Here is a 26786-nt window from a genome sequence, read left to right on the forward strand (position 1 = left end):
ACTGTGATTTAGAATTACACAATTTAGGAAGAAATACTTTCTTTTTCAGTTTCTCTTTTGTCACTGGTGTCACTGGGACAAAGATATGCCCCAGTTCTTTTTCTTTGATAACTGCTATGGTATTTGTTTCATCAAGCACTATTACAAAGAGTTATGAACTTAAATATATTTTTTTGTCGCTTTTCTTTATTGAAGCCTTTGCCTTTGTTAAACTAATCAAACCTAACACTAAAATGAATCCCATAGCTGGGTTTACCTGGTTTAACAGGCTTTCCAGAGGAGCGGTGGAATCACCATTCCTGACAGCGTTCACAAAAATGCGTGCATGTGACGCGAATGGACATGATTCAGAGCTGAGCCTGGAAGCGCTGGGTTAACAGCTGGACGCAATAGTTCTTGAAAGTCTTTTCCAACCTAAATGATTCTCTGATTCTGTTCCGCGGACAGGAGGCCACTGAGCGCTGTGTTCGGGGGACAAGTGGCTCCGGAGCGCTGTGTTCGGGGGACAGAGGGCCACGGAGCGCTGTGTTCGGGGGACAGAGGGCCACGGAGCGCTGTGTTCGGGGGACAGAGAGCCACGGAGCGCTGTGTTCGGGGGACAAGTGGCTCCGGAGCGCTGTGTTCGGGGGACAGAGGGCCACGGAGCGCTGTGTTCGGGGGACAGAGGGCCACGGAGCGCTGTGTTCGGGGGACAGAGGGCCACGGAGCGCTGTGTTCGGGGGACAGAGAGCCACGGAGCGCTGTGTTCGGGGGACAAGTGGCTCCGGAGCGCTGTGTTCGGGGGACAGAGGGCCACGGAGCGCTGTGTTCGGGGGACAGAGGGCCACGGAGCGCTGTGTTCGGGGGACAGAGGGCCACGGAGCGCTGTGTTCGGGGGACAAGTGGCTCCGGAGCGCTGTGTTCGGGGGACAAGTGGCTCCGGAGCGCTGTGTTCCGGGGACAGAGGGCCACGGAGCGCTGTGTTCGGGGGACAAGTGGCTCCGGAGCGCGGGAGCCGCTCCGTGTGCTCAGAGCGCGCGGTGCCCCTCCCGCAGCGGCCGCCAGAGGGCACTCCAGCGCCCGCCCGCCTCTTCCTGCCCGGGCGATAATAGGAGGGGTTCCCGGCGCCCCCCGCGCTTGACGACTACATCTCCCGGCCGGCACCGCGCCCCAAACGGCCACCGGCCGCGCGTGACCACCGCGCGGCCAATCGCGTGCGGCCCGGGGCCTTTACCCGCCCCCGCCCCGCCCCGCGGTGCGTCCGCGATCCGAGCGCTCTAAGATGGCGGCGGTGGAGCCGGTGAGTGCCGCGTTCCCTTCTCCCTCCCGCCTTTGCCTAGCCTTCCTCCCACCGCATCCTTATCCTCTTTCTCCTTGTCGAGGCGCCGTTCCGCCGACCGCGACGACCGAGAGCGCGGCGGGCGGGCGGGAGGCAGGCGGCTTGGCCGGGGAGGCCGGCGAGGAGCGCACGCTCGCAGGGGCCGGGGCGGGGGAGGGGGCGGCGGGCGCCGCGACCGTGCCGGCACCGCCGCCCGGGTACGGCGGGTGCGGCCGCGGCTCCGGTAGGGCCCGGAGGGAGCGAGGCCGGCGGTCCGGCGGCGCCCATTGTGTGGCGCCCCGCCCGCGGCCCCGGCGGCCGCCCGGCGCATGTGGCGCGGTGGGGGTGGCCATGTTGGTTCCCGCCGCCGCGGCCAGCCGGGCGGCGAGGGGCGGCTCCTCCGGCAGCGGGGACGGGCCGCGTCCCCGGCACGCTGCGCCCCGCGGAGAGGGCCCGCGGTGAGGGAGTGCGGGGTCGGTAAGTCACACATGCGTGGCGGGTGAGACTAGGCAAACGAAACCTTCTTTTCCAGGTTGTGTCATCTTTTATTTGAGGGTGGTTGGGAGTTTTTTTGTTGGTTTTTTTTTTTGGGGGGGGGGGGGGGGGCGGATTCAGACCTTTTATGATAATTCAGTATCTTCTTTTTTTTTTTTTAACTTTTTCCTCAGGTGATAAATTATGTTCATGGTGTTAGGCTCGGTCTTACAAAGGTAGCCCCAGCCTGCACTTCCATAATGAGCTGGAGCAGCTGGAAATGATCCAAGTACAGTTGTTATTCTAATCCCACATGATTGTGTATCATGAGGAGTGGACCGCAGAAGATTCTGTTAGGGTTTCAAGAAAACCCAGTTAAGGAGGGCTGGTCTCTTGCTGCTCTGCTTACCAGCTGTGAATAAATAGCCAGCATGCTTTTTGGGGTGGCTTTGTAGCATTTAGACAAAGTGAAAAAAGTTTGAAAATCAGTGGTTTTAAATAAAGACTAATTTTGCCCTTTTGCATAAGGGACACTGATTTTTCTCTTAATGGTTTTCTTCTGTGAACTAAACCCTATATTTTTTCCTTTGAGGAAGAGATTGAAGTGGGTCAGCGTTTATAAATTGCATGGCAGCAGTTCTGTACGGGGGGATTGTCAGAGTGCAAGACAGACTGCCAGCAGCATCCTTCCTGTGTTCTTCATTCAGTGTTCAACACTTGTTTTCACATCCAAAAGCTAATCTTCAAGTTGTTGCCCGCATGTCTTAAGATGAGGGCTTCCTCTCAGTGCTGTGCTTTGTGGTGACTGTGGAGCTTAGTAGGAATTATGATAAATAATTTGTAATATGGCCATTACAAATTGAAAATTACTCTAAAGGCCTGGGCCTTGTGGCTTTTTCACTGTGCTGCTGGTTCAAAAACTGTCTTAGCACCATTTTTTCCATTAACTCCCATCTGCACATTGAGGTAGATCTGAGCCTAGTGTAGCAGAAAGTAAACAGTTGGTTTTGCCATGCTGTGTCCCAGCGAGATTGATTTCCCAGATCCAGTGCACCATAAGCAGTTGTGCTGAGCCCCTAAAAGTAGAAGATAAATCAACACTCAGCTTTAACAACAGTTTAAGAAATTACTGCAGTTGTTGAGTGTTCTGCTGTAGCTACAGTGTGTTTGCATTTAGGAGTCAGCGACCAGCTGTGCTTGCTTATTTTCTAATTGAAGTAAATAACAAAGTCTTTATTTATTGTCCTCATAAGGGGCTGACTTCTCCTACCTAAGCCTAAAGTTAGACTTGTGTAGTGACTGAGGTCAGAGGTGCACAGCGTTGCAGAAATACTGCGTGCTTTGCAGCTGAGCAGTTTAATTGCATGTGTGGTTAGGGATTACATCTCGGTCACAGGGAGGCCTTTCTGTTGCTCGCCTGCAAAATCTGAACCTGGGTTTGTAGAGATGGCTTCTGTAATGCATTCCTGGTGGGAGAATGCATCTTGGGAATTGAAAATACAACTGAGTATGGGTTGGTTTTGGTTCTTTTTATACAGGCTTTGATAAAGGTCAGTGATGATTCTAATGGTTTCAAAAGTAGCATGCTCTGAGAGTTTTACATTGAAAAAATGTTTCAGACTTAAATATGGAGATTTGAGTTTAGAGTTCTGTAGAGAGTCCCATAGTAGTTGTCCAAAAAAAGCAAGATTATTCTAAATAAATACAGCCCAATTGCATAGGGGTATACTTCTCTACTGTAGAGGAAGACCTTTGCAACACTGACAGGTTAAAACTCTCAGTTTTTCTGTTATGTGTAGGTTTTTCTTTAAAAAATATTCTAAATTAATTTTTGAGACTATGCAGAACTGTCACCTGTTAGAGTGCTCATGCAGCCTTTGAGGATTAAATGTGATCAGGTAACACCATGCAAGAGTCCATAAAGTCAACTACAAAATCAGCAGTAATGCTTTAGTAAGCAGTAGTTTACCAGAGGTGACTTAGAAGTGTAGCTCCACAAAGCCTGTAACTTCTAGGTGCATATAAATCTAATCCCTCATAGTGCAAATTGGAAATAGCATCACGTTTCTTTTATATTTTTGCATAATGGCAGTTATTGTTATAAATGCAATTCTTGTAAATTTAAATTTTTTTTTAAGCATACAACAGTGATGTTTCAGTTACCTGTAATTTGAAAAGTGCTTGTTTGAGAAGGTAATCATACACAGGTGGGAATCAAAATTGTTTAAATGAAACTGTTATCTCAAGGGGTTACAAACATAGTGGTGTAGGACCTTAAAATTGTGGGAAGTTCGTGATAGCTCCTAAAATTCAATGTAGGCTGAAAGCTGTTTATTTTGCATTATTTGCAGAACTTAGCATGTAAGTTTAATTCAGCTTTAGACTTACTCTTATTGCTGGGTATTTCTGCTGTAAAAGTTAGTGACTTGTTCTGTTTGAAGTCAGTATAGCATTGAATTGCTGTATTGTGACCGCAGTTGCTCGTTCATTGCATTTTACTGAAATGATACAAGATAGATGCATCTTTTGTGCTGTTTAATAATTGAGAATATCTGTCATAAAGCTTTGAATTGTAAGTAGCGTTTCTGAGTATGGAGCTTCCTCTAAGACGAGTGTGTTGCACATCTTTTATTTTTGTAGATAAACACTTTTCTGAAAGCAGTTTTGAATAATTATACAATTCACACAGCATATAAAGTACCAAACTTATTTCAAAGAAACACATAAAAATAGCAATGAAATCAAGCTGTGTTTCATTTACTGGTACCTCCTGCAGGTGTGGAGGTACATGGGAAGTTTTTGATGAGTTTTGGCTTTGTAAAGATTGGTTTGAATTTTGAGGAGGTAGAGGGGAGAATTAAGTAAGAGATGTTGAGAGAGTGCCTGCATTGTGACAGACGAATGCGGACTTTAAATGTGATGTGACTTTTTTCTTAGGTAAATTGACTTTCACATTCAAATATTCTATAGTCAAGGTTAAACTTAAATTTAGAAGCTGTTTATTAGCTTTTGGTCATCCTCATTTCTTGAAGTTGAAAACCCTTTCCTCTGTAGGACATTGACGTTAGGAAGATGTAATTGTGTGATATACAGATGCAAGTGCTGTAACACGAGTGCTGTTAGTGGCCTTTAAGTGCCAGTTGTCCTTGATTCTGTATAATGGATGTCAGGCAGACAATTTTTAACTGTTTAAAAGGGTTTGGATTTTTTTAATAGAGGTCTGTTTCTTGTGTGCTGTGCTGTTCATCAGCTAACCTGTATGTCTGACATCCTTTGCAATCACTGGGTATACCTGTAATGTATACAGTACTTTTTCTTTGAAGACCTCTCTCTTGACCATTCATATATTTTACATTAAATTATTTTCTGAAGATTGAATGTGTCTCAGATTTTCAGCAGATATAAAATTCTATGCTTTGTTGAACCAGGGCCTCAGTATACTTGGAAAACATGGTGGTCTTTTGTGTAAGAGTGTTTGGGGAGACTAGAGGCTCTTTATTGTTTGAGTCGTCGGAACTGTTCTCGCCAGCGGTTTTGGGAAATTTTGTTGTCTGAATGATTTAGAACTGACAGAATGTTAGATTCAGAAACTCATCCCATGGGTAGATTTTGTGTTTTATTAGCAAAGGCAGCAGCAGAATGCAGACTGGGGTAAGAGGTGTTTGCACAAAGGCAACTTGCTTAGGCAGCTACAAAACCCACAAAGATACTGAGGTAGTTTGCTATTCCTTGAAAGCTGTTTTGCTAATGCTATTTAGAAGTTTGTGAGTTAATTGGTGAAAATCTGATAGGTGTTTTCGAGGATATATAACCCATTTTGCAGAAGTCAAGAGGGCTGTAAATAGTCTTTGTATCTTTTAAATCTTTTTGAGGTGATACTTCCTAGAAAACCTTTGACAATGGAGGAGGTGTGTGATTTTTATTTTTTTTACTTGGCCTTTTATTCTGTTCTCCTGTACGTGTGTTGCATTTCTGTTGTAATTTGAGGGGATGTCACTCAGTTAAAATCAGGTTCAATGTTTGTGTTCTAATAGCGATTGCCTTTCTAAAAATCTCTGCTGTTCTAAGTAATGATGAATGAATGCAGTTGGGGTAGTTGCTCTCTGTTAGGCCTTGCTGTGTCACAAGTAGAAATACTTACTTTGTCCTGCTGTCTGGAAATCTACTTCACACTTGTAAATTGGTAGCAGGCGGCTGTTAGTACCTCTCTTCCAGTTGCCATTATGTGTACTACGTGTGATTTTTACCGTTGTACATTCTTAGTTGTGGGTCAAATCACCTGATTTGTTTTCTTACAGAATATAATCCTTGCTTGTGGGTGTGCTTTTTTTTTTTTGGTCTCCAGGGTGTTTTGAAGTAAGTAGCTCTTGAATTTTGTGCCTTGGAAATGATCCTGGCTGTAGTGTAATTGCAGTTACCTGCAAGAAGCATAAGGATCAGCCGATAGTAGAAATTGTCTTTGCCAAGACATCGGGTAACTGGGGCATACAGTTTTTATCTTTTGGAAACCCTAAACAAGAAGGTGAAAACTCTGGAATGTAACTTATTTTTGTTTGATGCAAGAAGACTTGGAAAGCCTCTTCCATTAATTAATTCTCTTAGCTTTCACCACAGGTGCATAATAGTGCTGAGTTATGTCCTTTTGGGCAATAATTGTCGCACTCCAACTGGACTTGCTAAACAGCTTCTGTAGACAGCTAATGACATGAATGTGGTCCGGGCAGCCTCTGAAAACCCTTGGTAAAACCTAGTCAAGCTGCTTATTCTCCTTAATAGACAAACCTGATGAAGCAGTTTTTACTGTAGGTGCTCTTTGTTTCCTGTCCTGGTGACTTGCACACCTTTCTTTGATATGTTGGTCATTATGTGCTGTGGAGCTACAGTAAATAACACCAATTAAATCAGCAAGTGTCAGAATCCAAGTAATTGCAGATATACAGAGTCATTAAATGCTGAGAAGGCAAATGTTTCATGGATTTCTGCAAGCTGATTCCTACATCAAAAACTATGTGGGTAGTGAGTAAATGTCACTTAATTATGTGCTGTCTTGTGTATGAGAAGTGGGATTGGCCATGTGAAGCTTTCCAGTTTATCTGGTAATACTGCCCTATTTTATTACGTATATTTTAAAAGCAGCAAACGCAGTGGTTACTTAGTGTAAAGTCAATTTTAAGTTAAAGAGTACATTAGTTATAAGCAATGGTAAAGTATTACGAAGGATTCTAAATAAAGTAGGTTGGAAACTACTGGTGGAGTCAGTCTGATTTTGGTTAATAGTATTGCAGGGTTTCAAGCTGTGAATTGCTAAAATGTAGGCAGTAACATTAATTCATGTGGTATTTATAGAATAGAATTCTATGCAATTTCTTGTGGAATTTCTTGGATACCAGGGCTTTAAATGGACTTTAAATACCAATTAACGAACTTATATAGTTTCTATTTGACTAATAATGAAAAATGCTTTGGTATACTAACATTTCAATTTGGCACTCAGAATAGTGAGATAAAGATAAGATGAAAGGAAATAGGAGCTGATAAAACCAGCTGAGAAGTAAAATGGTTCTTTTTCCTTGATGGCTGTGGGAAATAGAAGGAAATGAGAATAAGCTGCTTTAGGCTTCTCTCTGAGACCAGCTAGTAATAATGGTTTTTAATAATAAGTTCTGCTTCCAACTTTACACCTGGTGTGTAGACCTGTAGCTATCCTTGATGAGGCAGCCTGGTGCTGGGAAAAAAAAAGTGTTCTGGTGGCATTGTTTTGGAGGGGAGTGGTACAGTCCTGGGTCAAGGTCATAGTTAGCTGGGCCTTGGAGCTGAGCTGTCATTTTCTATTTTGGACAGGAGCTTGAATAATGGTTAGTCTGAGTTTCGTGAATGCCATGTAGTTTTCAGAATATCTAAAGCGACTTGGTATTGTGGCAGCTTAAGTCAAATGCTTGTGCTGAGTCAGATGTCTTCTGTTTGTCCAAAAATGGGATTTCATGTAGCTGTGTGGAGGATGATCATCAGTGTACCAGGCAGGTGTTGAGGCTTATTGCATTTCCCTTTTTGTCTGAATGTGCTACCTTAATCCTTTCTAATGTTGTCTTTTGTTAGAAGTTATGAAACAGTTCAGCCGTGCATATGCTCAGTGGCTTTGTATTGATTGTTCCATTTTTTGTAGTTGTGGTAATTCTGGAAGAGTGACCAGGGAGACTTTGGGATTAGCTCTTTGTATGTTGAAAGCTAGTTGCTGAGCAAACATGAGATTCTCGACTGAAATTGATTTTGAAAGATAACTCTGCATTCAGCAAGAGTGAGTCTGTTTGATGTTGGAATTCCTAGTGTAATGGTATTTGTAAATCAGTTTTGAATATTAGATTCACAACTGCAGAGTATTGACTGAAAGCAAGCTTTATCACAAAACCTAGTGCTATTCTAGAACATCAGAATTTTTCTTGTAGAGTTATTGTATTTGCACGTGAAACTTTCCTGAATTTTCTCGTTAGAAGCCCCTGAAGGGGCCACACTTGAACTTTAGTTGTCTGTGCTTGTTTCTTTGTAATATTATACAGAAAACATGAAGGAGGAAGTATTAAAAGTGCTTCCTTGATGAATTCTACAGCTTTTGTGTTCTGTCTTGAATTACTCAGTGGGATGATTTTGTGTGATTAAGGATGAATGGTACCAAAAATAAGTGGGGTTAACACTAGAAATTCTATTCTAGATAGAATTTCAAGAACTTACTAAGTTTTTTTTGAAGGTTTGCTTAGCTTTTTATAGTATTACACTGGAGGAGATGTGGCAGATTGTTCAACACTGTGCTTCTGTGGATTTGTCAGTGATGATCCCTTTGGGGAATCCTCAGAAAGTACTTAGTTTTATTAAGAGGAAGGGAATTGCGCTGTTGTACTGTGTAAATCAAAGTGCTGGCCAAGTGCTCCTGTTAGATGTTGGCATTTCAGTCTCTGCTGTGAATGCAGGTGCATGTGAATGTTCTGAAATGAGGTGTTTTTCTAGGTGGGCTCTTAAACTAAAGCACACTTGATTATTTTCAACCATAAAGGAGTAACTTCTGATATAAAACAATATCATATTTAATGCTAAATATATTGCTAATGAAAAGGAAATCCCTGTTAAGACAGATCTTTAGGTGCTATCGAGAAGAGTTTGCCAACTGAGTCTAAAGACTGAACAGTGTTATCACTTCAAATCCATTTTACTTTTCAACGGCTTTGGAGTGATAAAATGTATGTGGAAGCCTGGAGTAAACTGTTCCATTAATTAAATTACTTAGCATTACTTAATTCAATCCTGTGTTACTTTTTTCTCTAAAACCACAAAGTTTAAATTAATTTTTAAATACTACTCTTATATTGCCATGTTTGGAAATGTCTAGAGTCTTTGGGTCTGCCGTAGTTAGCTTTTATTTTTATTACTGAAGTGCTTTTTCTTTCGTGGGGTCAGCTGTATAGACATTTTTGTGTTAGCTCTTGGGAAGCAGCTCCAGTCCTCATTCTGTGTTTCTATCATATTCTAGCATGGATTGCATAGTAGGGAGGGATGGTGGTAACTGGTAGGGACACTTGGCCTCACAATAAAGCTTTGTATTCCCTGGTTTAAAGGAAAGGCATTAGAATTTCAAACCTGACACAGTGACTTGAACTAAATGACAAGCCTGAGGGGGCTTGCATGCAGAGAGAATGTAATTTATGACTTTGTTAAATTTCTAGAGTTGTCTCTATCTAGAAAGTTGAAAAAACAACTCTTGAAATCAATCTAATACATACTAAACCAATAAGTATATTTATTTCAGTTGGAAATTGGAGAACTGATGCATGTTGAAATTCTGCTGTTTGGTTCGTGATGATGGTGCAAATACAAAGATAACTATGTGCTGGCTTGGCTTCTAGCTGCCTGCAATAGCTGATTTTAGATCTGAGAGTTTTATTTTAGTTTTATCTTCTACTTATATTAGTAGATATTTTTTTTCTAAGTAACAGGGCCTGTACTCCTGTTTCAAATGATGCTCTGTCAGAAGCTGATAAAATAATTTTTGTTCTGAAATTACTACTCTGAATTTATTTTAGATAGGCATATTGTAGACAACATACTGTATATTTCTGAAATAGCGTTCAATTCAAAACCATTGCAAAATTAGACAAATACGTATAGTAGACCATTTTGGCAACAAATTATATAGGAAGCAAATTACTGAACAACAAAATTGGAATTCCTGCAGTTAGTGTTTATTGTAGGACATGTTTAGATGTTGAAGAATAAAGGGATACAAACTGCTTCTGTTATGTGATTTGGGCCCATAATTAAGATAAATTACAGGAACTCCTAGCTTCACCCTTTCTAAGGTAACTTCAGGGAACTAAATTACTTCAATAAAAATTGGGAAGGAATGTATTAATAACTCCTTTCTTCAAACAGGAAGCTACTCCCAACCCCCAACCTGCAGAAGAGGAGAAAATCGAGCCAGCACCTAGTCAGGAGGTTGCCAGCCCTGAACAGTATATTAAACATCCACTACAAAACAGGTAAATGGCACAGAAATGTGATTGTAGTTTTTCCAGGGACAGAAAAATGCCTGTGGCTGTGCAACTCTTGTTGACCTTACATTCTCTAGCAGTATTTTGGGAGTTTTAAGGTGGGGTTTTTTTAAGATTTCTGCAGTGAGGTTGCAGAGTAAGGAGAATCTGATTGATATGTTAATATTCAGAGTCTTTTTCAGGCAGTTACAGAAGCTGAAAATCTTTGCAAGTTTTCCAAATGCAGCCAGATACTTTGAAAGAGCATGGCTTTACTTTTAGCTGGAGGCAAGCAGAGCTTTTGTTGCTTTTGTCTGGTGTGTTTTAAGAGGCTGATACTGAGGTGAAGCTGCTGCCCACTAGAACTGGAAAACTTTGCATTCTGCCTTGTATTTGGGTATATTAAGGTGCCAGTGGTAAAAACTAGTAGTTAAAATTGCTTTTCAAAGCTAGTGAGAAATTCAAGCCCTCTTACAGCTTCATAAAGACCAGCTTGGAAATAACTTTCTCCCAGTGAGCTGATGAGTTACAGGGGAATGCGCAGTGCTCGTTGTTGGCAGGTATCTTTTACCTAGTGATACCTTACTCTTTTTCTAAGTTTTGGGCAAGTGTGGAAAACAATGCTTCCCTGTAGTGCTCTGCTGCATGTATCCCATTTTCCTTCTTGTCTTTCAGCTTCCATCCTCCTTCTCTTTTCTCTAGACACTTTAATTAAATTGATGCTGACACTTCCTTACAAGTGGTAGTGAGGCTATTACTGGAAAGGAGTAAACTTCTAAACCTGTTTGAAATGTCAGGAAGAGTCTCAAAACAATATATTGACACCTAGTGACTTAAAGTTCTCTGCTGACAGAAATAAATCTAGTCTAGTGCTAACCTGAGTATTTCAACACTAGTGAAATGATCAGAGTGGAAGAAAAACCGAAACCACCTGTTTGATAAATGCTTCAGTAGGTATCCTCTTCCAGCATTTTTAATTGCTGCTATGATGCTTTTTAGATTCAGAAAGAGCAGCTTTGTCTGAAAGGTTCAGTTTTATCTTGATATTTGTACTCAGCAGAGTGATTTTTTTCATTTAGTCTCATCTATATATATGCTAATTTTAAAACTTGAAACAATCAATTTGTGTGGATTTGAGGTGGTTGCTGTTAGTAAGCTTAATGCAGCTTCCATTAAATTTTATGCTTTCCTAGGATGTGAGTGCTGGGGAAGCTTTCATGTCATACATAGCTTTGGAGTGATATAATTTGCTTATGTAACCTTTACAAGGAAATCACTTGCCAGGGAGCCCAGTTTGAATAGTTGATGTTGTTTTAGGCCATAATCAGTTGTTTGTGGTAGAGGATAGCAGTTTAGCAGTGACAGCAAGGAGAAACATCTGAATCTTAAAAGAATTCCAAAGCTATTTAAAATATTTACCTAGTGGATTGATAAAATCTGCCATGATGCTTGTATTAAAAGCACAAACATTGTTGGTCTGTAAAGAATTGATCAGGTAGCTTATTGATGAAAACTGACCTCTGTGATCATAATATATTAAGGTTTGCAATTAGTTTGAATGTAACAATAGTAATAATTGTATTTTTAATACACTTTAATTTCTAGATGTCTTTATTTTGCTCTCCTTTAGATGGGCACTCTGGTTTTTTAAAAATGACAAGAGCAAAACTTGGCAAGCGAATCTTCGTCTTATCTCAAAGTTCGATACTGTTGAAGATTTTTGGGCGTAAGTAAAGATTTATCAATCTGCTTGATAATTCTGGGGTTTGTTGGCAAAGCTTATGTCCAAATCAAAAAAGCCACGAAGTACTCCATTAACTGCAGATTCTTGTGTAATCTGAAATATTTGCAAAACTGAAGGTGAAGTCTGTTGAAGAAAATGTGAACGGAGCTCTTCATCCTTTAAATGCATGTTGTCTTGCTGAAACACTGCAGCACTGCTTATGTGTACAGAAGAGATGTGTAGAACATTTAATTTGTGCAATAGCTATCTCACAGTAACATGAACCTGTAAGTTCTGGTGGCCAACTGGTTGCCACTTCAATGGCCACACATTTTCCTCCTTGATTAAATTGTCTCTGGCTCATGTCACGTGTGCAAGAGTGCCTGAATCTGGAGCGTAGTACTTGAGATTCGTGCAGATTAATGGCATCGTTGAAACAAATTCATTAGAGGTTACAGAAGAAATGACCTTCCTTGAAGTTGAAGGTCTGTGAGAGTGGTTAGGCTCCAAGAGCAATAAAAACCCTTCAAAGGTGGGCCTGTGCTTTCCAAACACTTCCTTCAATCAAATTTTTGCCTGTCATAATGCTGAAACATGGATCAAATGCAAGTACTGTAAAATTGAGAGTGGGGGGAAAAAAGCGCGTTATATCTTTGATTTTAGTGTTTCACGCTACATTGAGTGGTAGGGTTATTTTTGTTTCTTACTTTTTTTTGGATGTGATCCCCATGGAGGGAAATGGGGTCTGAGTGTAGGAATAGGACCCATCAGTGACCCATTAGCACCAGGAGGAAAAATGCTTCTGTCCCTTCAGTAACTTCTTGGTGCAGTCCTCACAGGGAATGGGAGTCTGGGCTTGTAAGCAGCTTTCCCATTCCTGCTGTGGGGTTGTCTGCCAACTGTGGCTCGCTCAGGTGACAGTGGTGTGGGGTGTGTGATGGGCAGCTGAATTGTTTGAAGCTCACTACTAAAGTTGGTTAAGGGTTGGTTTTTGAGCTTCTATAACAGAGATAGTCTTGGTGATTAAGAAGTGCTTAATCTAGATGTCTGCAGTGAAGGTACAGAATCAGCCACCAGCAGTTCAGTTACAGCTCCTTTGTGGTTGGAGTGGGAAATAGGTGTGTCATTCTGGGGAGAAAATTTCAGTGTCAAGGTAAACTGTTGAATTTTTAACTGATGTTATAAATTCCAGTGTGTGATTTCTCATTGTTAGAACATCACAGGAATCAGTATTTTTGATGCTGAACTGTGCCTCAGTATTACTTGGTCTGGGGCTACACTTGGCTGTAATATGTGCAGTCTGAAGTCTGACCCTCACAGTGCAGGGCTGAAAAAAGGCATCTCTCTCCTTGTTTGAGGAGGAGGCACTATGTACTCTTAAATCTGAATATATTTTTTGTTGCCTATCACCTGTTCTTGGCTTTTGAGTCCTTAATTTGAATTGTCAGGCCTATAGCATTCTTACCTAGGGTACTATGTCAAATAGCAAGGTCAAACATTTCTCCTAAAAAACACTCTCAGCAGTGAGAGTAGCCCTAGAAACATAAGCAATTATCCTTATTCCATAAATGTATAGAATATACATGAACACAGAACCTGTTGTCATGAAAGCTCTCTGGGTTACATTCCTAATAACTTTGAACTTTAGTTCTAAGGTTTAGAACTAGGTTTAAAAAAAGCATTGGAAACGAGTTTAAAAATAATTGTGGGGTTCCTGTTCCATTCTGCTGCTTAAAGCCTAGAACATCTTAATACTGATACTTTTATATTGTTAAAAATTCTTAAGAAATAGGATTGCATCTGAAATAACTTTATTGCTCCTTAATTTTTGGGCTTTGTTTGGTCATATGTCTTAAATTCTTTAAGAATTTTGTACCTTAAAACAGTGCTTAGTTTCTAATCCTGCTTTTTTCCCTCCAATAGTTTATACAACCATATCCAGCTCTCTAGTAATTTAATGCCTGGTTGTGACTACTCGCTCTTTAAGGTAGGCTTGCTAACATTTTTTCTTTAGTTAAGGATGTTTCCTGACTAAGTAAGACACTGTCCAAATATTTCACTTAAGACATCTAAGAACACAGTTGGGAATGTTATAAAGGTGTTAAATTTTTTTTGAGGAAGTCCCCAGCATGTGCTGTCTGAAAGTCAGGTTGTCACTACTTCTGAAACTGCAAGCACTTGCTTTAACACTCATCACAGACAATAGATTTTAATCTGTGTTTTATTAGTGTTTCGTTCTATGTTTGTGCAAACGCTTCAGTTTACATTTTTTAATAAGAAAGGTTAACCAGCTCTGTCACTTGTTATGAAATGAGTTAAGTCTGTGGGAGGCAGCAGTGTTGCCCAGTATTCCTTATGGGTAATTCCATGAGGGTACTACTAGCTAGTTGCACAGTAGTCCTATTAATTTTTATGCTACCAGTTAAATGCTGTAATACTTAAGCACAAAATAGAAAAGTGCACCCAACATGGACAATTAGAACATGCTGAGGAAGTGTCCAGATGAATCAATAGGAGATGCTGATGGAAAGTGTACATGAAATCACGCCTCAGCTGGGGTGGAGATCTGAACTGTGGCTCTAAGTTAAACCCTAACTGCTTGCTAGTGTTTCTGTCATTCCTTTCTGGATTCCAGCACCTAAATAGTCCCTGAAGTGCTGGTGCCTGGCTCCTCCTTTGTTTATAGAATGTAGCCACAGGCTGGGGCTCCTCAGCAGGCTGTGTGCACTGCTTGTAGACCCAGCATGTGGGGGTGTGGTGAAGAGGTGATGCTGCTTGGGTTTGGGAATGTAATGATATTCTAGGTGACTAAGAAACCTTACTAGAATTTTAAGAGGCTGTAGGCCCTTCAGAGATTAGGATATCTATGGATAATGCTTGTATTTTTTTACATGGATCCTTAATTTGTGTTGTAAGTATCTGTATCTATTCTGTTTGCTTGTCATCAAGCAGTAATAATTATATAACTTCATGGAACAGGTATAGAATTGGCAACTGTTTCAGGCTTCTGGGCAATCTCTCACTACCGTCCTTCAGTTGTGACCTCTTAAGAGGTCCTCTTAAAGGTGATGAAGTAGTTAAAGCTCTGCAGCTGCCAGTTGAGGGTGTTATATTTAAAGTGAGATGACACCACTCCGTCCTGTATGTTGAACACTTAGTTTTCAGCCGTAAGTTGTGCAATTCTTTGTGGGCAGCTCTTAACAGAATTCCTCTGTCTAGACAATTATTTACTTTTTTAAGGATTTTCTGCAGTGAGCATAGCTGGTTGATACGGGAGTAGTAGCTGGCTGCTTTGCTGTATCAGCCCATGCAGAATCATTTAATTCAGTGCAGGGCCACTGGCAAAATGTGAATCGGATCTTGCTTTGAAAGGGTATCTTGATATTATTTTCCCTCCCCAACAGTGAAAACCCTCTTTATTTTCACCTTGTGTGTGAAGGAAGTTGAGAGAGACTGCTGAAGGTGTCTGTTTCAGTGAAATAATCTGGATGCATAAGTGAAGTACTTGGCTAATCTTGCACTGAGTGTAAGACATAAAATAAGGACTCCAGATAAAATTAGCAGCTGCATTCTGGTTTCATGCAGGGCAAAGCAGGTGGTTGTCTTTGCCTCAGGATTTTTAACGTAATATGTAGCTAAGACTTTTGTCCAGACTGTGATGCTTCTGTAGAACTAAAAATTGATTAGAGTGTGCACTTGTTGTTTTGGAAGTTTGATATTGGTGTGAGACAGTATTTCTGGACATTCTGGTATGTGTCTTAAACTGTACACTTCTTTCCTAACTCACTGTTCCAGTTACCACCTTTTGGTGGCTCTTCAGGAAAAGTAGGTATGGAGTCTGATTTCACTTGTGGCCTTTCTTTGCAGGATGGGATTGAACCCATGTGGGAAGATGAAAAGAACAAGCGAGGAGGCCGATGGCTAATCACACTAAACAAGCAGCAGAGACGAAGTGACCTTGATCGCTTCTGGCTAGAGACAGTAAGCACCAGTGGCAGCTGAGGAGTCTTGTGTTTGTGTGAAAATACATTCAATGGATTTGATATTTGTGTACTACACTGTTCAACTTCTTGGCAGCAGTGTTGTGTATGGTTTTATTGACAGGCTGTATTTGAAGTGTGTTTTTTCAGTGGTGATCCTTCATGTGGTTATATTCTGTCTAATACTTCCTTGTAACTGGCACAACAGGGAGAGTTCTGCAGGACAGATTAAGCTTTTCCTGTGTCATGTACAGAACATGACCGTTGAACTGCTGTGAAAAAAATACGTTGTCTTGAGTGCAGCTTGCTGATTCAATTGATAAAACAATTTGTTTTAGAAAAGCTTTTAAAAGTGAATAGTTTTCAGGTTTTGGCTTTGTTGAACAAGGGACCTGCAGATTTTTTTCTTTCTGTATTTATCTTAATGCTGGGATAGATAATAATAGCACATTAATCCTGTATATACACACAATAAAAATAATTTCCCATTGTTATCTCTTTGGAATAGAATTGAGTGGTAAATACATTTCTAGTGTGGATCGCAGTAAATGAATTATAGAAAAATGTGTTTTCTAGGAACTGACTCAGAATAGCCTAAGACAGTCCAGTGCGATCTTTAGGGACGTGGATTGCAGACAGGACAATGCACAGCAGTCTTGGCAAATCTCTCATCTTTTGTCCTTGTTTTTGTGAGAGGCAAGGAGTACTGCACCCCTTTGAAAGGGAGATACGGCCTTCAGAATCAAAGCAGAGGTGTCCAAAATGTCAGAACTTTTCAGGATCTTTGTAGTCACTGTAGTGACTTGAAGAGAGCATTATAATATTGGACAGTGTGACTGCACATGAGCAGATTAACATCCTGCTGCATGTACGTGGCCTAATGCATATGTGGGTCCTGACTTCTAATAGCCATGACATATGGCTTGGAAACACATAGATAGACTGTGTAAACTGAAGGCTGGAAGGCTCTGCTTTTTGCTTAGCTTAGTGAGCAATGGCACAGAGCCTAAATACCTAGGTGATTGTGATATGTGCCCTAAAACAACCCTGTCACTTCTAGTTCCAGTAATTATATGCAACCAATTTTCTGCAATAGAAGTCAAAGCCTTTATTAACTCCCCTTTGGAGCAAATTTTTATTATAATATAATGACCTTAACTGTAAACTAAACTTAATTTGAGAAGATGTTTTTCCATGTTGTGCAACATTTGTGAAAAATGTACCTGAGTAGTGTTTATTGAGCATGGTAGTCATTTTTGCTTGTGTGTGAACTAAGACGGTTGATATTTTGCATGTTTGTGTGTGGTTTGATCCATAGCCATTTATGGATTCAATTACTCAGTGAGTGTGTGCAGCCTGCAGTTGGGTGTAACATTTAAAGCATGTCTAGTTATATGTGATTCATTCGCTTTGTCCTTTTTGTATTTCCTCGAGTAAGCCAGCCATTGTGCGTCAGATGGGTACTGGAAGACCTGCTTTGTTTGAAAAGTTGCAAATATGTTGAGTTTCCAAATGTTATAAGTGATATCAGAAAACTGATATAACAGCAGTGTATTTAATGTACTGTGAAAGTGAAGGAAACAAGTGTCCATTTGCAGATTCAGCGTGCAGATATATTTTTTTAATTCAGCGTAGTCCACCACAGTCTTGTGTCAAGCACAAGAAACCCTTAGTTTTGAATATCAGCATAGCTTGTTTTACAAGTTGCAAGCTGAAGATTTTAATACTGCTTTCACAGTTAGCACATTGCACAGGGCTGTGACCCTGCTCAGTCTGCTGTTCTTGGCCAATTCCAAGCTTCACTGCTAGAAACCTGGGAGGAAGAATCATGTGTTTCTTGTGCACCTGCATTGGTCCATTGTACTAAACCCTGTTCAGGATCATCGATGCCCACTTTAGAGTTTATGGAAACGCTGAAGCTTCCTGTGTCTATAGGAAGTAACATTTCATTGGATAGCATTTATCTGGCTGCGGTCGGATTTAGCTCTGAATTGATAGACTTCAGCATTGAAGTTAAACCTTATGTACCTGATGTTGTGCACATAGTCCTTACCAGGTTCTTCCTAGATAATGGATGGAAACACCTAAAATTTCGGATTGGTCCATCTGTGTTAAGCGTATAGTGGCTTAGTTCTTCTCTTGTTTTGGATTGAGAGGATGGGGTGGGAAGGCAGCACTGTGGAAATGATCAGCTGTGTCAGAACTTGCAGCAGGTGGCAGAGGAGGAGGAATGGAAAATTCAGACTAGAAGGAAGATGCCCTACTAGAGTATGTTCACTTGGAGTATTTGGAACTTCAGGAAGACACTGCAATAAATAGAAAATGATTGTTGTATAGCAAGTGGCTGTAGGCTGTAAGATGTGTTCCTCAGTCCTTGTGTATGCTGAGTGCTTGCCTACAGAACACTATTCTGACTCTGAACTGCTTTCTCTTTCACAGCTGCTGTGCCTTATTGGGGAGTCATTCGATGACTACAGTGATGATGTGTGTGGTGCTGTTGTTAATGTTAGAACTAAGGGTGATAAAATAGCAATATGGACAACTGAATGTGAAAACAGGGATGCTGTTACGCATATAGGGTAAGTAACGCGCTGGGTGCCTCGGCAGTGTGAAGGGTAACCGTGCATGTAAAGCCAGTTGAGACACAGTCCTTCCAGGCAAGTGGAGCCTGTGCAGAGCTTATCCCAGGCTTAAGCAGCTGTGCCAAATGGTGTTCAATTCTTCATTTCTAAACCACAGTGAAGGTAGTGCAGCAGTACAGAGTTGTTACTAGCACGTGCCCACGTACAAATCTTGGCAAAAATTCTCATTTTGCAATGAGGTATTGTAATTAACAACTGTAGGTAATGTGCAATCTCTTCCAGCCAGCAGTTTGTAAAGGTGGGTAGTCACTAAGAGTAGAGCATTGATAAGATTTTTTTTTTTTTAAAAAGTGATGCTTGCAAATAAGTCAGGAAAGGTAAGATGCTGCAAATCTTAAGCACAGAAGGCTGTACTTAAATTTGGAGGAAAAAAGAAATCTGTTCAGTGATGTGCTGTGAAACTTTACAGGTGTTTTCCTACATTTTGCCTCTGTTTAAGTACAGATAAAGCAATGCTGAGATTCATGGGTTTTTTGACCTGTGTAATAGCATGCTATAGTCTTTAAGTAAGCGACACTAGTTATCTCAGAATGAGTCTGCTATGGAAAATGCATGTTTTGCTCTAGTATGTAGCAAGTATTACTAATTACATGGTTACTATTGTCACAATTATGTGATTACAGTTACTAATTACACAAGTATTGGATTCTGTAGTACTGATGCTTTGGAATAACTTGCTGTTAAATTTGTCATTGTAGGCCATTTACCTTATGCAAAACAATGAAAATATTTATCTTCCTGGCTTAGTGCTTCTGTCTTAAGCCAAACTTGAACTGTCAGGCATAGCAGCTTACTTGTTTCACTACCTGATGGCTCTTTTGATGTATGCCTTTTTTGGGCCTTTAAGAACCTGTGTCTGCCTTCTACTAACAATTTTATTATACAGTCATGTTTTCAGGCTTCAAGGGTAAGTGTTTAATAATAAGTAACATTATGGAGTTTGTCTTCTGCTGCCAGAATGTTGCAATAAACCTAGTAGGCATCAGAGAGCATTTTAGAATGGTATTAACCATTAACTAAGGAGCTGAGTCCTTTAGAGAACTGTGAAAAATTTAAGATTTTGGCAAACTGGTACAAGGACCGAGGTAAGTTATGTTGCCTGCTGGCTCCTGTATTATGCTAACTCCAAACAGGGGTGGCCCTTAGTGAGTTGCAGCTCATTCTCTGCTAAGGAACACTGTGTCTGCATGTTTGTGTCTAAGGCAGGTACTGCTGCTTCTTTCTCTTTAAGATGTAAGATCCAAGCTGGTTTTTCTTAAAGCTTCTGTTGGGTAAGGTGCCTATCACCAGGTCTGTGGGGGTCTGCTTTCTGTCAGTAGTTAAAGGAAAGACAGCAACTCTGCAGCTGCTATGTGTGGGGTGATTAAAACTGTCCATTCAGGGAATTGCTGTTGTCTTTGGTTCAGGTGACTTTATCATCTCAGTAGTTCTGGAATCACAAACCATGAGTTCTTTGTTTTCTTTCTGTGTTTGGAAGTATAGCTTTCTGATATCAAGGATACTCACATGAATGCAGTGTAGAGTCCCTGCATTTTGCATTTATTTAGGCCTGTTAAATATTTTTTGCAAGAGCTCATCCTATTATATGTGGTAAGTCATTTTACCCAATTGTAAATGTGTTTTAGATGCAATACACTAGAAAAATCATGTTTCAAGTCCTTTATTCAAGTCTGAGAAATTGTTTCTGAATAGGCAGGACTTTTTTTTTTTTTTAAATGGTGTCCACAGATCTTAAAAGCAGGTGTCCTGATCCTAATTCCTTCCTAAGGACTTTGCTTAAACTGTTGTTTTATTTCTTTTCCTCTCCAGGAGAGTATACAAGGAAAGATTAGGACTTCCTCCAAAGATAGTGATTGGTTATCAGTCCCATGCAGACACAGCTACTAAGAGCGGCTCCACCACTAAAAATAGGTTTGTTGTTTAAGACGACACCTTCTGAGTATTCTTTCATAGGAGACTGCGTCAAGCAATCGAGATTGGGAGCTGAACCAAAGCCTCTTCAAAAGCAGAGTGGACTACATTTAAATTTGATTTCCATCTAAATGTTCCTAAGATTTGTGAGAAGTCTCATTTGCCTTTGTCTTGTACTTCTATATTCAGTTTTTCTATTCTGGCCGAAGTAACCGTTACCAATTGGAATTTTAGTACTCTTCACCCCCCAAATCCATAAATGTGTTTCTGGCCCACTCTGTAATAGCTTGGTAGAAACATTGCTAAAAATAACTTGTTTATCCACAGTATTCAGAAAAGAAGTTGCATTTCTGTACCTGCAGGAAATTACTCTGTTTTACACTTGCATTGTATGCAGTAAGATTTCGCTGGTTTGGAAAAGAGTATGGTGCATACAGTTTTCTAGCATTTTTTTTATACAGCATCATCTTTGCTGTAACCTATGCTGATGGCTGCTAGATTAATTTATTTGTTTTCCCTATTTGATAACATTAGTGATATTTTGATTTCAGTTGTTTTTGCTCATGTAACATTTGGTGAAGAATCTGGGAATATGACAAAGGTGGAATAAACATTAATTTTGTGCATTCTTTGGTAATTTTTTGGTTTTTTGTAACATCAAAGCTTTGCTACAGATTTATGCATTTCAGTCAAATCAGTGATCTTTTTCTGTGATTTCCTGAACATAAATGTGGAATTTTTTTTAATGTAACACCATAATTTACATTCCTTACTAGAAATAGTATGTCTGTTTTTGTATCTTATGCTGTATTTTAACACTTTGTATTACTTAGGTTATTTTGCTTTGGTTTAAATGGCTCAAGTAGAAAAGCGGTCCCATTCATACTAAGACAGTGTACAAAACTGTAAATAAAATGTGTACAGTGAATTGTCTTTTAGACAACTAGATTTGTCCTTTTATTTCTCCATCTATACAGCAAGTATTTGTACCTCTTGTGACAAGGCAGTCTCTACTGTGGCTTCTATTGTAGTGTCTTCCAAGAAAGATGATAAAGTCTGGAGCTATAGTCTGTTGAAACTTTTAATAAACCTATTAGATAGCACCCTAAATCAAAGTGGAATTATATCAATGTGGCTACTGTTCTTTCTTAGTGCTTGGTCTAATTGATCATGGTTTGTGTTGTTTCTCTTTTGACTTCTGTTTTCTGCCCAACCAAGAATTTCAGGGGTACACAGAAAGCTGTTTAGTTCAGGTAGGAGCTACAGTAAAAGTGCTTTAGTGAGTGATTCTGCTCAAAGGGTAGAATGCATAAAAGTACAATTAGAGCATACCGGAGACATGGCTACAAATAAAAGTATGAGTATCTAGATAGCTTGCTATTACCTATGTCTGACTAATTGAAGCTTTGTTTCATTGTTTGAAAGTGACTCCAGGAGAGCTCTAAGTTTACTTGGAAGTTCACAGTATGGAAGAGATTTTGAGGGTTGAGTTCACTTCTTTTGAGCAAAAAATAGGAGGTTTTGTCTTTCCACCTCTTAAAGCAGAGCATGCAGCAAAATCAGTGCTTTATTGGTTGCTGATTTCTTGCTTATTTTTTAAAGTGTGTGATGTACTTAAAGATCTTGCCAGGGCTATGGAGCCTTTTTTCAGTTAAGTGTCAAGGCAGGTGCTTTATTGGGGTTTTGATCTTTGTGATAACTTACTAAAGCAAGTTTAGTCACTGGCAGCGAAGCTTTAGTTGAATCTGCCTGATTGAGACACTGAAGTGTCTGTGTGCTGAAATAGACTTGAACACTTTTGATCAGAGATGTGTCATAAGAGGCATATCAGACTATGCCAAAAACATCTGGATCATTATGGCTGTTTAATGGCAACACTTAGAGTGCCCATCTCTATCTAAAGATACTTTACCTTCAGTATTGGTCATTAAGCAGGGTAGCTGGTGAATGTGGAGAGAGCTGTTGAGGCTATTTGTGTGCTGGATTCTCCTGTCACTGGTTCCCTGTTCTGATTGAGCAGAGCAATTTAGGCTTGTTTAGTAAGTCCATTGATAGGAGAATATAGCAGTCCATGGCTGTTTCTGTTTCCCAGCTTCAGCTAATCGTCAGTTCTGCTTGCATGCACGGGAGTGTGAAGATGAATCTGCCTCCCACGGGGTGACTGTGTGTGTGCAATTTGGGAGCACAGTGGCCAGGCTCTCAAAGGAGTGTCACTGGAAACAGTGGTAGTGCTGCCCTTTTGTAACAAGATTAACCTGAGTGCTCTTGGGAGAACTACATAGGATTGGGTTTGTTCATTTCGCTGTGAGACTGACCAGAGTACTGTTTAGGGTAGCAGCATTTTGTTCATGGAGAAAAGCAATTTGATAGGGTTTTTTGGTATGGCCTTAGGTTTTTGAGCCTGAACCTTGAAGCAGCCAGCTGACTTGCCTGTAGTATGAAAACTGCAGGCAGGTTGATTTGAGGCTCTTTGCTGCTCACGTAACAAGTGTAGTGTTTCTTGAAGACTTGAGAGGAAATTAGCTGGCATGGTTGCTTTATCAAACATACAGCCTATGCCTTTAATTCATTTTTTGAGGAAGCAAATGACCACAGAGCTTGTTTTCTCTAGCTTGCAAATCACTTTGTGCTGCATACTAATGTTCTTCTGATTATAATGGTGTAGTTTGTGTTTGTGGGCTTAGGGAGAAAGCTGAGAGCTTTCTGTTCTGCATAGTAATATAACAGCCACAGGTTCAGGAGAGGACAAAGCAGTAAATGTTGAAGTATCTTGTATTGATGCCGAATACTCAGTGTCATTAAACTCCTAGCTAAAGGGGTGGTTGTTGTCAATGTGTGGTTTTAGCAAGCCTGGGAAGACTACAGAGTAAATGTCTAAAGCATCTTTTCAGAAGCGGGGTCATGTGGTACACAACCAGCACAGCAGGGAAAGACAGCAGGAATTGCTGTGCTAGAAGAGGTGTAAGAATGTGCCAAAATACAGCCTGTGAAGATGGGACAACAGATAAAGAATGTGTGAATTGTCAGCTTCTGGCTATGATGTTAAATCTTGGGCTGTGCAATGCTTTTTGTTGTCACTTCTGTTTTTCCTGCTGCTCTGTCACTGTCTTGTGCATCAGGGTGTTTCTAGCTCAGGAAACTTTAATGTTACCCAAATTCTGGAAACTTGGAGTAGTGGCTTGGAGTAAGCTCAAAGCTTCCATCCTACCTAGTGGAAACCTTTCATACTCATTTGGAAGAAGTACTCTGGACTCCATTCTGGGACTCTTACTAAATGCAAAAAACCCCAAACCTAAAAAGTTGTATTTTACTCTCTTAAAGTGACATGGATCTTCCCTTTGGTATGTGACCTCCCATGTTTCCAAGAAGCTTTATTTTTGAGCCTTGGCCTGATGGTTTTAAAACTAGTTTTTAAGAACATCCTGTGTTCAAGTACTCTACCAGACAGTTACGTTTGATAGTTAAAACCGTAAAGCTTTCAGGCTGCCTGGCACTTAACTTTTAGATGACTTTGACCTCTTAAAAACAGTCAACGGTTTCTGCAAATTTGATTTGTGAATAGGTTTTACTAAGGTCATATTTTTTTTTCTTTTATTTTTTTAAAGCAGAATTTGTGCCTTTTCCCATTGGGCAAGAAACAGGCAAATGGAAATGACATGACCAGGAAGGAAATGGGTATAACTATCTCATTTTGAGACATTTCAACCTGCCCATCTAAATTCTTTGGATGGCAGAAGTGCAGAGTACATTAGCAAGCAGTGTGCAACTAGTCCTATGGAAGGCACCTGCTGCACCTCTCCACCATCACTTCAGAGCTCCAGGAGCTGTTCAATCCCAAGGACTTGCCATTTTCAATCTCTTTGTTGGGATACCCATTCACTGCAGCTTCTTGAACAGATTTTCTGTCTTTTAGCTCTTAGAAGTTTTGTATTCTGCTGAAACCTGTTTTCAGGTGTCTGGCACTGCAGCAAAGCCTTTATTAAGCACTTAAATTCCTTCCCCTGTGATAAAAACCACGGCCACTCTTCCTTTTGCCTGATGGCTGCCTGGCACTTTCCCAAAAGACTATGGGATTCCCTCCTAGCCTTTCCATTTTGAAATAAAGCAGGCTCTGATGTCCAGAGCTAAATGTGAATTATGGCTGTGCACATGATGGTTGTTATGCTTCCCAGCATTAACTTGTTATTTTGTGTGATGCCTTAAATGTAAAAACATCTTAGCTGAAGTCTGCCTGTTGGTATCAGTTTGCCTGCTAACCAAACATAACTCAGAATTTTTTTGTTGTTGTTCCCTGCTAGTACTGAGCGTGTGACAAGCTTAGCTGCGAATTTGTGGGGTTTATGAGTGCATGAGGTTTTATGATTGCCTATGCTTTTCTTGTCTCCATTTTTCTAAATCCTGATGCTTTTCAAGCCTTACTAAAACATGTTTAATAAAGGGAAAAATTACATTGAGTCTAGTCACTGCTTTTTTTAGTCACTGTGATACCGTGGAGAATTCCAGGTGTTGCTAAACCCAGATAAAGACGGTTTGTGACTTCTTTGGCATAATAATCTGCTTATGGGATTTCATTTTTTTTAATCTCCAGCCATGTAAGTATGATAATAGTGAAAATGATACTTGAAAGTGTGTGTGTGTGAATATATCGTATATAAAGCAAAAATGACTCATCTATTTTTTCAAAGTAGAAAACTGTTTTGTTATTTCTAAAAGGTTTCTTTGACTTTCTGTAATGAATTATTGGATTTTTGCTTACAATAGGTAGTTTAGATCAATCTTTTTTCCTATGTTGTGCCTATTATTGTTATCAAAGAGTTGGAGCCAACCTTCTAGGGTAAGGTTTGGCATTCTTTGAAGTAAAGCTAGTTTTTGAGCCTTATCTTCCTCCGTATGTACAGGGTAGTTTATCCTAGTGCATCTTGCCCTGAGCCGTACAAATACGCAGAAAATATAACGGGAAATTGGAAGGTACTACTTTCTTTCTGTAGTTTGAATGAAAATAAAGTTTCTGAGGAACTAATGTCTCAGCTTCTTGACTCTGTATGGGATGTAGAGAAATGCAGATCAAACGTAAATGAGTATGGGACTACTTTGAAACCTGTGTTCACTCTTCAGTTTGGAGCTTGTTTGTGTCACTGGGGCTCCTGCAGCTCACCCACACATCAGCCTTGTTCTAGACAGAACTGGTGTAACACGATTGCAAAATCACTGCTCTTCCCTTGCTTACCAGCTTCTCCAGTAGGAAGGAGTAGTCTAAATATGGTGTAGTGGATCAACCAGCAGGAAACTGCAGCTGAACCCTGAATGGGAGCTCCTGCTGCACCACTGCAGTGGCATCAAACAGCTGGAGACAGCACTGGGAAGTCACAGGAGGGCTTTGGTCTGCCTGTGCTGTCCACAGGGAGCTTCAGTGCCAGAAAGAAACTCTGTGTAGGTGTTATCACTGCACAACTGTGTGCTTCAGCACCAGAGAGGTGTTCTGATAAAAGAGTGACTGACTTGGCTGTAAATTACCCTCACTACATGGCCTCAGTTCATATCATGTGTTTGAGGTGGGAGTGCTCCTGCAGTGAGGAAATGGTGACTACCAAAGTCCTGAGGTGGAGGTGCTGCTTCAGAGTTTCCCTGTACCTGGAAAATTCATCCTTCAGTACATTCCCTAAATGTGAGGGAGAAATTTGCAGGCTGCCATGTGGGGACAGATGCATCCCAGAGTGTTTGGGTAAAAGAAGAAAAAAGCTTAGAAAGGTCCCTTAAGTCCTAATTGCTTCTTTGGTTGAGGTGTCTTCCATGTACCCACCAGCTGGGGGGGCAGGGGGAGGTGCGCATCAAGGGCAGAAGTGAAGTTTGATTTTTTTTTTTTTTTTCCCTCCCACCTCAGGCCATGAGGGTTTTTCAAAGGTCATTTGGGGAGAAATAAAAATTGGCAAATAGATTTGCACACTGACAGTTTAATGGAATTTTAAGGTAAATTCCCTCTTCAAGGTTCTGGTATTCCTTTAATTATGGCTAAAGTAGCCCCAAACCCTCAGTGTTATTTAAAATTTGTGAGTGTGACAAGGCCACATTGATGTCTCTTTTTGTTGTAATTAAACTGGTGCTTTGCCAGTGTCATGTGGGGGTCGTAATGGTGCAGAGTGGTCATAAGCTGTAACAGCAGTAAATGTTTGAGCAACATGCTGCAAAAACCACACTGGATATGGATGACTTCTTAAGAAATAGGTGATTCTTTCACATTTGGGC

General features: G+C 40.6%; 1 protein-coding gene across 1 annotated transcript; it reads left to right on the forward strand.

The window, feature by feature from the left end:
* Positions 1–1164: 1164 nt before the first annotated feature.
* On the forward strand, positions 1165–25563 carry EIF4E (eukaryotic translation initiation factor 4E). The gene is made up of 7 exons (XM_040064073.1): positions 1165–1279; positions 10190–10296; positions 11918–12013; positions 13934–13997; positions 15878–15991; positions 18430–18569; positions 20442–25563. The coding sequence occupies exons 1-7, from the start codon at positions 1262–1264 to the stop codon at positions 20554–20556; spliced, it is 654 nt and encodes a 217-aa protein (XP_039920007.1). The 5' UTR covers positions 1165–1261; the 3' UTR covers positions 20557–25563.
* The last annotated feature ends 1223 nt before the right edge of the window (positions 25564–26786 follow it).

This window comes from Hirundo rustica, chromosome 5 (assembly GCF_015227805.2).
Source record: "Hirundo rustica isolate bHirRus1 chromosome 5, bHirRus1.pri.v3, whole genome shotgun sequence".
Lineage (NCBI taxonomy): Eukaryota > Metazoa > Chordata > Aves > Passeriformes > Hirundinidae > Hirundo > Hirundo rustica.